This window comes from Talpa europaea (assembly GCF_964194135.1).
Source record: "Talpa europaea genome assembly, chromosome: 8".
In the NCBI taxonomy this organism is placed as follows: domain Eukaryota; kingdom Metazoa; phylum Chordata; class Mammalia; order Eulipotyphla; family Talpidae; genus Talpa; species Talpa europaea.
The window spans coordinates 97,060,613-97,074,178 of record NC_140075.1 but is presented as its reverse complement, the minus strand read 5'-3'; the positions used below and the strand labels follow the sequence as shown (position 1 = coordinate 97,074,178).

General features: G+C 43.6%; 1 protein-coding gene across 1 annotated transcript; it reads left to right on the top strand.

Moving 5' to 3' along the window:
* Positions 1-9,178: 9,178 nt before the first annotated feature.
* On the top strand, positions 9,179-11,494 carry LOC311175421 (disintegrin and metalloproteinase domain-containing protein 20-like; the record flags this gene model as incomplete). Its single annotated transcript, XM_084240292.1, has 1 exon — positions 9,179-11,494. One exon carries the CDS (start codon positions 9,179-9,181, stop codon positions 11,492-11,494), a length of 2,316 nt encoding a protein of 771 aa, XP_084096418.1.
* Positions 11,495-13,566: the final 2,072 nt, after the last annotated feature.

The following is a 13,566-nucleotide window of genomic DNA, read 5'->3' as shown; positions in this document are numbered from 1 at the left end:
ACACAGCTTTCCAGAGTGGTTGGACCAGTTTGCATTCCCACCAGCCATGTAAGGGAGTCCCTTTTTCTCCACAACCTCACCAACATTTGTATTTCCTGTTTTTTAAATCTGTGACAATCTCACTGGTGTAAGGTGATATCTTATTGTGGTTTTGATTTGCATTTCCCTGATTACAAGGGATAGTGAACATTTTTTCATATACCTGTTGGCCATTTGCATTTCCTCTTTGGAGAAGTGTCTTTTTTAGCTCTTCTGCCCATTTTTTGACTGGATTGTTTGCTTTGTTTTTGTTGAGTCCTGTCAGCTCTTTGTAGATCTTTGTGATCAGCCCCTTATCAGTAGTATTGTGTGCAAAAATTTTCTCCTAATTACTAGGGTGTCTCTTTGTTTTGGTTGGTGTCTCTTTTGTGTACTGAAGCTTTTTAGTTTATGTAATCCCAGGTGTTCATATTTTCCTTCACTTTCTTTGCTCTGGTGGGATGTGTCTTTAAAGATGTTACAGAGATGTATGTCATGTAGTGTTTTGCCTATATTCTTCTATATATTTTATAGTTTCAGGTTTTACATCCAATTCTTTTATCCATTTTGAGTTGTTTTTTGTGCATGGTGTGAGGTAGTAGTCTATCTTCATTCTTTTGCATGTGGTGAACCAGTTTTCCCAGCACCGTTTATTGAACAGATTGTCCTTGTTCCATGGCATATTCTTTGCTCCTTTGTCAAAGATTAGTTGTCCATATATGTGTGGCTTTTATTCTGGACTCTCTGTTCGATTCCATTGGTCTGTGAGTCTGTTTTTGTTCCAATACCATACAGCTTTAATTATTATGGCTTGAAAGTGTAGTTTGAAGTCTGGGATTGTGATACTTCCAGTCCCCATCTTTTTAGTCAGGAGAGCTTTGGCTATTCGAGGTTTCTTTGGTCCCATATGAATTTTAGCAATATTTATTCCATTTCTGTTGTGGTAAGTAGTATTCTGAGCTGTGCTTTGCTCCAGGAGCCCCTGCTTTTCCAGCCCCCACTGTGTAGGATGGGATCCAACTTCTCAGCCTGTGGTAGTCAAGAGTCTCAAGTGGAGCACTGCACCTCCAAACACATGCTGAGACCAAGTCCACTGGGAAGTGCCTGCAGGTTGGGTGGAATGTATTTCTCTGTTGAACTGCTAGTTCCATCTAGGCATATCAAAAGAGAATAAGGAGTGAAAGAAGGGATAATAGGAATGAGGAGGAGGATGCGGAAATGTAAAAGGAAAGAAGGTGAGAGAAGAAAGAAAGGGCTAGATGGGGGGGGAAGAGGAAAGAGAAGGAGGAAGAAGAGGGAATGCAACAAAAAGAGATGAGAAAGCAGTGATGTTAAAGGGGAGAAAGAAGAAAAATAGAAGACTCAGAAAACAGAAATAGGAAAGACGGAAAGGAATAGGAGACAACCAGCTGACCAACAAACAAACACACAAACAGATTTGGGGTTGGGAGGGGGATTGCTTCTCAGGACTTTAATGGCTCCCAGTGAGCCAGTCATTGCTGGGGAGCGCCACAGGACTGAGTAGCATAGTCTTCCCAGGGCCCTCTAATTCCCTTGTGATGTTTTGAGAGGGGTAAAAAAATACGAATACAAACACAAATGGGCACAGAGTGAACTGCAGGTGTGGGTGTGGGAGGCTCAGCACTCTTTCTGGGTGCATGAGGTAGTTGGGTGAGTGATGGGGCTCCTGAGGCCTCCTTCCTCCTGAGGGATTGGGGTACCAAGAGGCCCCTGGTATAGGGACCAGCCCTATGAGGCTTCCCTTGATGTCTTTCCCACTGGTAAGTGCATCCAGTTAAATGGACCTGCTGGTCTCCAGGAAGGGGGAGGGAAGAGAAGCCCCACAGCAAAGGAGCTCACCCCCAGTGCTGCATGCCTGCCCCAAGGCCCTGTTCTCCCACCTGGCACTGTCCAGGCCTCTCAAATGTCTCAGGATTCTCCAGGTGTCTGGTCTCCAAGCTTTTTCTCCTTTTCTGCTAGTGGAAGTGGGCTGGCTTTGTGGGTGGGGGAGGGGAGAAGGGGCCTGATGATTTTCTCTATTCCCTTCTCCTGTCTTTCCATCTTTCCTCTTTGTCTAGGCAAATTGTCAGCATCGCCCAGTTTGTCTAACGTGTCCAGGTCCTCCCAGGAACTTATCGTTATTTCTTCCTATCTGTTGTTTCTATAGGAGAACTTGATTCTAGTGTCTCTTCGCCATCATGTTGGAAAGTTCCTTCTTGATGTTGAACAATACCAGCTTGCAGTGGGATGATATGGGCAAAATGAGTTGTCCTTCTTGTTTCCTATTATTCTGTTTTGGGGGTTTTGTTTGATATTTTTGTTTTTGTCTTTGTTTGTTTCACAGTATTTCTAAAATGTTCTAAGTGTAATCTAGAAGTCTCCCAGAGCTGTTTTTGTTTATGGAAATTGTCTAATTGTTAATCTTTGTGAGGAGTGGGGGGCTGAGTTTATGCCACCATACCCGCCTCCCCATCCCAGTTCCCCAACCTCCCCACCCCTGAGTTAAATTCTGGCTCTAAACTTCCCAACTTTTTAAGAGCATCAGACCCTCTTCAAGCTTCTGGAGACCCAGACATGGAACAATGTTCAGGGTAGTCTTTTCCTGTTGGAGTCAGGAGCAGGACTAGGAGGGGTTGCTCTGGCGTTCCCTTAGCATTTCAGGGCATCCTGGGTTTTGTGAAACATGAGTGTAAGATCAGCGTAGTCCAGCCTCACAGAGCACCCCGTGGAAGGCTGGAGAGAGGCAGCCATAGAGAGAGGGAGTTTGGGCAGTTTTAGTTCTTCTGTACATGGGGCTCTTGCGACTGCCAAAGTCAGAGAGGCATGTAACCTACAAACAGCAGGTCAGGGGGGTTCCTGCTGGTGGCCTGGAAAGTCCTTTCCCTGCATGAGGCTGAAGGCATCAGCCTAGACCTATCCCTCAAAAATCCTGAGTGAGACTCCCACCCAGAAGTTGTTTGTAGCTACAAGTACCATTGCTGCAAGTTATCAGTCTCAGGGAGGTCCCTCACTCCCCAAGACCTGTCTCCTTACCAGTCAGCTACTGTGAGAATAAATTAAGTCAGGCAAATTTATGTAGCATCTGGCAGCTGGGGGCACTCAGTAAGTGCCAGGCGTCTGGAGTAAGGTGAAGATGATAGAGGTGCCATCTCCTGGGAGGAATATTTTGGACCCAATGCTCCCTAAACCTGCTCAGTCTTGCTCACATAGAGGCATTGCCTGAATCAAGATTAGTGACCCTAGAGTATGGTGAGCAAGATGGGGTCCTCAGACTTCTGCTCAAAGGAGTCTTTCCATGGGAATGTCATTATGATCCTTGAGAGTCCCTATGTGCCCTTCACCAGCCCCAGGACACCAATCCCCCAGGTGCTGCCACCACACACAAACACACAGATCTCTATGCCCTGCACCTATGATGCTGTCCCCTCTCAGCATGAAGCTCCTTCTTGATCTTGAGTCTCAGCTGATGAGTCCCCTCCTAGGAGTTCCTCTCTGATACTTAGCATCCTCTGTTGGCCATTTCTTATTTGCCTTCTGGCCCCTCCCCTAGACTGAGCTCCAAGAGGATTTCACCTACCAATTTTGCTCCCTCTTTCCCCCCATCTCCAAGTCCAGGACTGATTTGCTCTCTCCACCAACTGGAAGTTGGGCCACAAGTACTAGTGACCAAAAAGCAGTCCACATATCCCCAAGGGCCCCCTCACAGCTTCTGGGTGCCTTCTCCCTACCCTGGAGAGAAGCTGCCCAGCAATCCCTCTCAATTACACATCAGGCAAGTCCAGGGCTGTGTGTAGTCCTGCTGAAGGAGGTTATTCTCATAAGGGATAGCCATATCCATGTGCATCAATTCTTTAATACTTATCCCTCTAGCTTGTTGCAAACATTCACTGGCTATCTGGGCTCAGGTTCATGCTGGGTCAAGAATACAGGGCAAAAAACTTGACTCGGAGAATTCACAATCTTGGAACAGAGAGAGACAAGGCCAATCCCTGATGAGATTTGCTATGATGAATGAGTAAAGAAGCAGAGGTTGGCGGAGACACTCATACCTCTCCATTCCAGGTGGTGTGTGAAGCAATCAGAGCCCCAGAAACCTTCTGAAAGGTGCTTGTTTAAATCTGCCACAGCCCAGCACATAGGTCTTGTCATCTTCCCCCTGAGGTTCACATCAGTCTTTCTCTGCTCAGTTGGAGCTGAAACTGGGGTGTCTAAAAAAGAGAAGACCCATCTCAGAGCTCCAATTCAGCCTCTTGAATTGGGAGTCAGAGAATTCTGTTTGAGGTGTGGCTGTGGCCAAGTCACTGCCCTTCTCTGGGTATCATCCTTGGAGTGAGGGGTGGATTCACAGAGAGATTTTCACTTTCTTCACCCTGCACTTAAATGAAGAAGCTATATTATTCTTCAATAATACAAGAAAATGTGCTCATTTGTTCATTCTACCAGTTAATTCTGACTGATTTTTAGGTGGCAGGCTAAGGAATGTAGTCATCTTACAGGAGTCATACTTAGAAAATAAAAACAAAACATTGATACCAGTTAGTGGTTTCTGAAAGTGCAGAAAATGAGTAATTTTGCCTCCCTCAGTGGTTTACAGCTTTGGCATTGACTACCTGTAAACCATTGGTTAAGCTGTGTTTCAGCTCTGCTGTGCAGAAAAACAACACTTTTACATGCTTTGAATATTCTGTAAAGAAAGAGCTGAGGAATTACTTTATCGAGACCTGAAAAATATTGCAAAAATCTCCAGTTTAAGTCATTTAAGCCAATTTACAACTTGTTGGGAGTAAACATTTGATTTGAGGTTATGACGCTCTTTTTTGCCCCCAGACCAGTAGATAAAGTGTTTGTGTTTTTGTCTCCTTTCTGCCAAAATGGGAATAGAGATGTCAATACTCAAATACTATTTATTATTTGAACAAAAAAGTGTGGGAGTCCTTTCAAGAGAGAGACTATCATCACAATAGTTTCACAGGAATGCTCAGCATGTCCCATCACAACATCCTTGCGCATACAGTGTTAGAGCGCAAGACTCATAATTCTATGTATGACTTAAAATATACCTACCACTGACTGATAAAATGGCACTTCTTTCTTCTCTTTTAATTACTTTGGAAGTGAGAAAGAAAATACTTCCAAAAAAAGGAAAAGTGGGCTGTGCAGCTGTGGAGGGTGAGGTGACGCTGGCACTTCTGGAAACATGGGCTGAGAGTTAGCGAATCTGACACGGTGGTGGCACATGGTTGCTTACAGCAATCACCCTTCCAGGCAGCATGCCTTCCCACACTCCCACCGTGCTGCTGGTGCCTGGCTATCCATTCTCTGTGTTGTGCTTCCAATTGTACTGATTTATCTGGTGTACACAGGAAGGAGCAAGGAGTTTGAAAAATCTTAAGAGCAAGAATCTAATTGCCTACGAAAATGACAAATGAGCAATTCATCTAGGTAATGATTCAGTCTGCCTAGGCAAAAGGTCCTATCATAGGACAAGAATTTTGAAGACACAGTATACTATGGGACACACACACACGTATACACAATGTGAAGATACAATGTGAAGATATAATGAAATTATATCTAACAATGTGAAGATAGAATGAAAATTTGACAGTCTGTAACCCTGAAGTAGCTCTCACCAGAACTCAACCATGTTGGCACCCTGATCTCAGACTTCCAAGCCCCCTGAAATTTAATCGCTCTAGAAATGAATAAGATGTTACTACATTGGCTATTGGGAGCTCTTGATAAAGCAAGTGGAAAGAAAAATGATTGATTGAAATGCGACATCGGTTATAGAGTGACCCAGGTAAGTTCAAATCACCCTCTGCCAAAGTTTCAATCTGTATCTTTCAATAATATATGTATATTTGCTGAAAAACTTTTAAAAAGTCAAACAAGTTACCTGCTTCCAAAATACAATGGTGAAACAGGCACAGGATAGATGCTTATATTCCCAAAGGGAAAAATAGGAAAGAAGAAAGGAATAGCAGATCCCAAGCAAGGCCAAAATGGCTCCATGCTCATCTCTCTAGGGAGTCCATCCTGCCTCCCAAGACTACTTGGGGATTGGTTCTGCCCTCACAGCTTTGCCAGACAGGGCTTGAACCTCCAGTGCTCCAGGAGGCCTACCTTATGACTTTGCTGGACACAGCCTACACTGTAGTTCTCATGGACTAGAGTCATATGCTTGTGGCTTTTCTGAGCCGAAATAATATGTAAATGATTCTCCCAGTCTTGGATCGGGGGAGTGGCCTCCATCCTGACTTTGATGGCCATTGCCCTAGGGATTGCTCTCGATAGTGACCTGCCTTTCTGGAAGTTCTGTGACAAATTCATGAGCCTCTAGCTCCAATAATCTCTATTCTCTGAGATCTGAGTAGAAGTAGCCACACTCTTCTCCCTACTAACTTGTGTACTCTGTGTACCCATGAAAACTACCCAGCATGGACATTGCCAACATCTGCTCCCCGTGCCCTTAGAGAGATGAATACTGTGGCTGCATTGCTGAGGTGGTGGAGGAGCTTCACACTGAAGTGTGAGAACAAGAGTTCATATGTGAGGTCGCGCCAGGCAAGGCATAGCTCATGTTCTTCAAGCAGTGGAGACCCCTCCTATGAAACCATTCTCATGATCTCTGGGTCACTTTATGGCAGAAGTGGGTTATTCCATTTTCTCATCCTGTGGGGATGCCTGAGTAATCTTACCAAGTGGTGGTTTGACCTCACGTTCAGTGTTCTCTTCAAACCATGTTTCTCATTCTTTTCCATATGGATAGGCTGGGTATTCTTCAAACCTAAGTTTTGCTGTCCTTTGATTGACAATTCCATCTTTAAATCATTTCTGTCTTCTCATATTTTGCTGTAAGATGTCAAGAGGGACCAAGCTTCTCCTTCAACACTTTGCAGAGATATTTACCCAGCCAAATATTCAATTCCATTGCTCTCAAGTTCTATCTTCCACAAAACACAAGGACAAAAATTCAATCCAGTCAAGTGTTTGATACTTTATAATAAGGATGTCTTTCATCCGTTCTCCAATGACATATTTCTCATTTCCATCTTATACCTGACCAGGATGACCCTAACTGTCCACATTCCTATTCACATTTTGCTTGGATAGTTAGGTTTTTTCCTGCGAAGAGAGAGGTTTTCTGTATAGCTGTTCACTTTTTAGACTTTCACCAGAATTACCTTTAACAGTCTGTTCAGAGTACTGTGCTTTCTAGTTTGTACCTCTCAGGACTCAACCAATCATTATTACCTAGTTCCAATGTATATTAGCTGTTCACATATTTTAGATATTTGTTACAGCAATGCCTCACTCCTATGCTGTTAAGAATGCATGAACAAAAAACTATTAACTGGTGACTTGTAAACCAGAAATCTTTATTTATCAAAGTTCTAGGGAAAAAGTCCAAAATCAAGGCACTATTTAACTCCAGTGTCTGGTGAGAACCAATTCCTTGTCCAGAGAGTAACAACTCCTTCCTATAACCACACATGGAAGAAGGGATGAGGGATCCTCCTAGGGCCTCACTTACAATCTTACTACTCCCATGCATGAGGGCGATGTCCTTCAGTCTCATTATCTCCTCCAGGTCCCACGGCCTAGTACCATCACCTTGGATATTAGGTTTCAACATATGAATTTTTCTCCAGAGGCCTTGACTTTTTTTAAAATATAAATTTTCAATAGATACAAACATCCAAACCTATAGCACCCCTGAAAAAAGGTAAAGAAGATTCCCATAAGTCTGGAAATTTCTTCCATCCCTCCATTCCCACATCATAAAAGTACTGATTTAAATTCTATTTCCATAAGTTGTTTTGGACTACACTAGAACTTCCTAAATGTAAAATCACATATTATGTTCCTTTGCTCTGACTTCTTTTTAGAACTGTGAGATATAACTATGTTCTGACACGTATCTAAACTTTGTTCTGATTTACTAATGATTATTCCATCACAAGAATATACCAACTGGGGCCTCCCCGGTGGCACAGCAGGTTGAGCACAGCACTGTGGTTCGATTCCCAGCCGGCCAGGGAGAGACCCACATGGTGCGGCAGACCTTTCCTGTCTCGCCCACTGCTCCCCTCAGTAGTGCTTTCAGTCCTTCTGCCTGTTCTGCTCCCTGCTCTGTCTCTGGTGAATTCTCTCACCCTCCTGCGCTTCTGGCCTGTACCCCAGTTCTTGTATAAATAAATAAATCTTTGGGAAAAAAAAGAATATACCAGTTATTCATCTATTAAGTAGTAGTGGTTAGTTTTCAGCCTGTGGAATAAATTTACGAATAATACTGCTGTCAACATTCATACACAAATTTTTGTGGCTATACTCCGAGCACTGGAATTGTTGGGACATATGATAGATATGTTAACAATATAAGAAAACAGTTATTATACAACCTTTTTTCATTCATAAGCTTTGTTTTTTTCCATCAATCACTCCTACTGCATTCAATTTTTTTAAAATATGAAAGTGGAAATATATAGGTGCTTTGCAGAGTAACCTATAGCCCTAAATCATATGCAGTGTTGTAAAACTATTTTATCTCGATGAATATAATACAATCAGTCAACAAACAAATAAATCAATACATAAATAAAATACATAAACTGAGACCAAACATTTGGCATGGGGTCAGTCACACAGAGATCTGGTGACAGTCTCCCAGACATAGATCTTCAGTTTGGATCTGAATATTCTCTTGGATAAATTTTCCTTTACAAAAAAAAAAAAAAAAAAAAAAACCTAAGAAGAAACTTCTCTCCATTGCATGTTGAATTGTTGCCTCATTTAGATTTCAGAGAAAAAGGCATAACGTCACTTAAATTACCCATATTCTTCTATGACTTCTCCAAGAGACCTGCTGGATCTCAAATCCAGGTTTATACACTATTGAACCCATTTCCTCCCATTTCCTTCTCTTCCCAAGCTCTCCTGTGCTGGGATCCCCAGAGCACTGACCACAGCCTCCCCTAATGAGCAGGCCATTGTTATGTAATAGCTTCAACCCCCTCCCCCTCTGCGGAGGTGCCACCAAGAGCCCAGCCTGCCCCTGCCTATCATGACTACACTGCTGGGAGACTAGCTGTGTCGGGGACAGTCTGGCCTGCCTTCCACTTGACTGCAGCTGCTTAGCTGGCAGGTGCCCTCACCCATGGGGCCTGCCTGGGCCCAGGCCCACCTGACTGGTGATCTCTGGCTGCTTCTGCTGTGTCTACTCCTGCCCCAGGTCTGTAGCTCCCACGCCCCACCAGGATGGCGCTTCACGTCTTCTGAAGTTGTGATTCCCAGGAAGGTGACCCACAGGTTGCGTGGAGCCGGGACACCGGGCCAGCTGGCCTACAAGTTTCACTTCAGGGGCCAAAGACACGTGGTTCACATGAAAGTCAAGAAGAACCTGCTGCCCAGACATTTTCCTGTTATCACCAGTAACGATCAAGGCGCCTCGCAGGAGGACTACCCCTTCATCCCTCGAGACTGTTACTACTATAGCTACCTGGAAGAGGTCCCTGGGTCCATGGGCACGCTGGACACCTGCTATGGGGGCCTGCGTGGCATGTTGCAGGTGGACGACTTCACCTATGAAATCAGACCATTGGAGGCGTCTTCCAAATTTGAGCACGTGATTTCTCTTCTAGTGACCGAAGAAACTGCCGCGGTGGAGAAGTGTAAGATTGGCGAGGAAGGTACAAATCCCGTGTATGAAGAGGCAACTTTTACTGAAACTCCTAGAGCGGGCCCCGTTTACTTTTGGTGGCCACATAAGAAATACTTAAAAATACACTACACCGTTTCTAACTCCTTCTATAGGATAATGCCTAATACAACACAAATTATACAGTATGTGGTGGTGATGAACAGCATAATGCATTCCATTTACAAAATAAGCAGGTTAGGCATATACATACGAGTCCTTTGCATATGGAATACTAAGGATCCTATATATTTAAACATTAAGTACAAGACTACGGATCAAATGATAAATGACTTTGGCTTGTGGAAAAAAGACATGGTATTTCAGTATATTAACCATGATTACTCACTGCTTCTGACAGGACATCAAGTTGGAAGTTTCTCCTATTTTGCCTTCCATACCGGATTATGCAACCCCAACTGGGGAGCAGCATATCTGAATGTGAAAGATTATCAGCTCTTTGTAAGTTCTGGTGTTGCTGCACATGTGATAGGTCATAGTTTGGACATCCCCCATGATGGACCTGGTTGTAAATGTTTTCGAAGATCTGCCTGTCTCATGGCGCCAATCCCTAATATTCTCGATATGATGAGTAATTGTTCTTATGCAAAAATATATGACAAGATTTATTTCTATGATAGTTGTTTGAGTGTCAGGAATACTCCCTATAATAATTTTCCTTATGTGTATCCCCGTTGTGGTGATGCAGTTATAAATTCAGGAGAAGAATGTGACTGTGGCACCTTTAAAGATTGCCTTCAAAACCTCTGTTGTACAACCGAATGCTCCCTCACCCTGGGCAGTCTTTGCAGTAGAGGGGATTGCTGTGTTCGCTGTCAATATGCTCCCCCTGGACTGACCTGCAGAGACAAACTTGGGATTTGTGATCTACCGGAATACTGTGACGGCAAAACCCACGATTGTCCAAATGACTTTTACATCCAGGATGGAACCCCGTGTTCCCCGTTGGCCGTTTGTGTGCAAGGAAACTGTAGTGACCGTGAAATGCAGTGTCAAGCCCTTTTTGGATACCAGGTAAGAGATGCTGCACCAGCATGCTATGAAAAATTGAATGTGATTGGCGACCGCTTTGGAAACTGTGGGATAAGAATTGAAAGAGGAGGAGGCCGTCCTTATAAATGTGAAGAAGACGATGTGCTCTGCGGAATGCTTCACTGCCGCGATGTTGAAACAATTCCCGGTGGAGGTGAGCACACTACATTTCGCGATATAATATTACCAGGTCTTAAGGACGTATCATGCTTTGGATATGATGCCCACTGGGGGACAGAAGTGCCAGAGATGGGGCTGGTAGTGGATGGTGCGACATGTGGGCCAGGAAAGTACTGTGTGAAACACAATTGTACTTTTTATCAAGATATGCATTTTGACTGTGATATCAGCAAATGCAGTTTTAGAGGAGTGTGTAACAACAAGAAAAATTGCCACTGCATGAGAGGCTGGAAGCCACCAGCATGTAATGAGACTGGAATAGGTGGTAGTGTAGATAGTGGCCCTCTGCCCGACAAAGAAAAATATCTTCGTGCCAGAATATTAACTAACATGAACAAGGCACTATTTCTAATTGTTTTTCGAGCAGTCCTTTTACTGATCTCACTCATCATTGCAGCCTTTTCACAATTAAAAAGAACCATTGATGAGCACCTTGAAAAACAAGCTGTTCATGCACAGAAAGACTTGCCGCCTGAAACCCCACAAAACAAAAAAAAAGTAGACAAATTTGAAACCCCTAAGAAAGAGAAGGTAGCATTGTGACTTATGGGGGGAAATGGTCAGTAATAATTCTGATAATTTCATATGCCTATAACTATTCTTGTCATCTTGAAATAAAATGACTTGGAAATCTAAAAAGATGTGTGTTGAAAATCATTTACTAATTCTTGCCTGGTCTAATTCTTGATATTCCTGTAGATGATTGTAGGAACTCTTCGATTCACAAGTCACTGACAACAGGGCCTGTCACTTACTTTATTTTTTTTTTAAAGGTTTATTTTATTTACACAAGAACCGGGGTACAGGCCAGATGCAGGGAGAGTGAGAGGATTCACCAGAGACAGCGGGAACAGAGCAGGCAGACTGATGAATTACACTGCTGAGGGAAGCAGCGGGCGAGACAGGAGAGGTCTGCTCACCATTTGGGTTGCTCCAAGGCTGGCCCAGATCGAACCCACGCTGCAGAGGCTGTGGAAGCTTCACAGTGCGGCGCTCAACCACCTGCGCCACCAGGGAAGCCCCTGTCACTTACTTTAGATGTGGATTCTAATAATTTATAGATGATCCTACAGCATATTCTGTTACCCTTACATTCATTTGCTTTAACAGTTTTGGGGAGCTTTTCCCAGTTGTTCGCTCCTACATTTTGTCAGTTGCTTATTTTATTTATTATTTTAAAATTTCTCTCTTTTTTTTTAAAGATTTATTTATTTATTTATACAAGCCCTGGGTACAGTCAGTAGCATGGGAGGCTGAGAGGATTCACCACAACCAGAGCGGGAAACAGAACAGGCAGACTGACGAAGTACATTGCTGAGGGGAGCAGAGGGCGCGATGGAGAGGTCTGGGCGCCATGGGGGACCCTCGCCGGAGGCCGGGGAATCGAACCAGTGCTGCAGAGGCTGCGGGCAGCTTCGCAGCCCAGCGCTCAACCACTGCACCACCAGAGGAGGTCCCAGTTGCTTATTTTATCAGCAACCTTAAGCAGTCATCACAAAAATAATCATTGCAGTATAACAGCAAGATCAAAATTCCATTTCACAGGAACGTGAACATCAACAAATTGACCACCTGGTAAATATGGGATCATGGATAAAATTTTGGTCTTGTCTTATAGGATTTCAAGGTCCCATATTAACATTCATTAATCAACAGTACATTTCCAAAATTTTGTGATGATAAAAAAAGGACAGAAGAAAACCCTGGGTCATTGGTATTTTGCCTGGCCTGTGTTATTTCCCTTACCTGAGGTCCTGTTAGTGTGCCAGCAGATTGGGCTCTGGTTAACTGGTTTCTCCTGAGGCTGAGGCCTTATTAAGAAGAAAGAAAGTTCTTTGCCTATTTCAAAGAGGCTTCTCATTCCCCACACAGAAGTCAGAAGCAGGAGGGGATTTGTCTCCAATATTTACTGTGAAAAATCTAGTGTTGATGGCGCTGCTGGTGACTTCTGCAGCACAGAAATATTGTTGGTGTTGGGGGCTAACAGGAATGCCAGTACAGGACCCAATTTTAATTTTATTGCTTTATTTAACCTCGTCACCCCTGAAGGTAATTCTCTCAGTGCTGTGGGAACCCTTGGAGTTTTTCACTCTCAGATTTGTCTGAGAATCTGTATGACACATTGCAGCAGCTGCCAGCTGTAGTTGTTTTTCCTACCCTGGGGAAGGTTCCTGCAGCATTTTCTGCTCTAGGTCTCTGCTCCAGTAGCCATGGCTCCCTGTGTTTGCCTTTCTCTCCAACCTGGGGAGCAGCGTGTTTCCGTATATCTTCCTGTATCTTAGGGCTCCAAGCATTGTTGATTTTTCATCCTGATCATCTTATTGGTCCCTGTTAGAACACATTGGAGACACCCAAGCTCCATCTCTAAACACCATATTAGAACACTCATTCTGTGTTCATGAGAGGTATTGTCATCTTCTTTCTTTTTCTTTTCTTTATGAAGTTTGGGCTATGAAATGATTTTGAAAGCCTTTCTTCATGCTATCTTTCTGTAAGACTATACAAAGTAGGGTATTTTTCTTTGTTGACAGTTTGAGAGGATTCATCACCAATGCAATTCAGCTCAAGCTTTCTTTGATGGTGGTATAAGGATAAAGTTTTAATTGCTATAGATG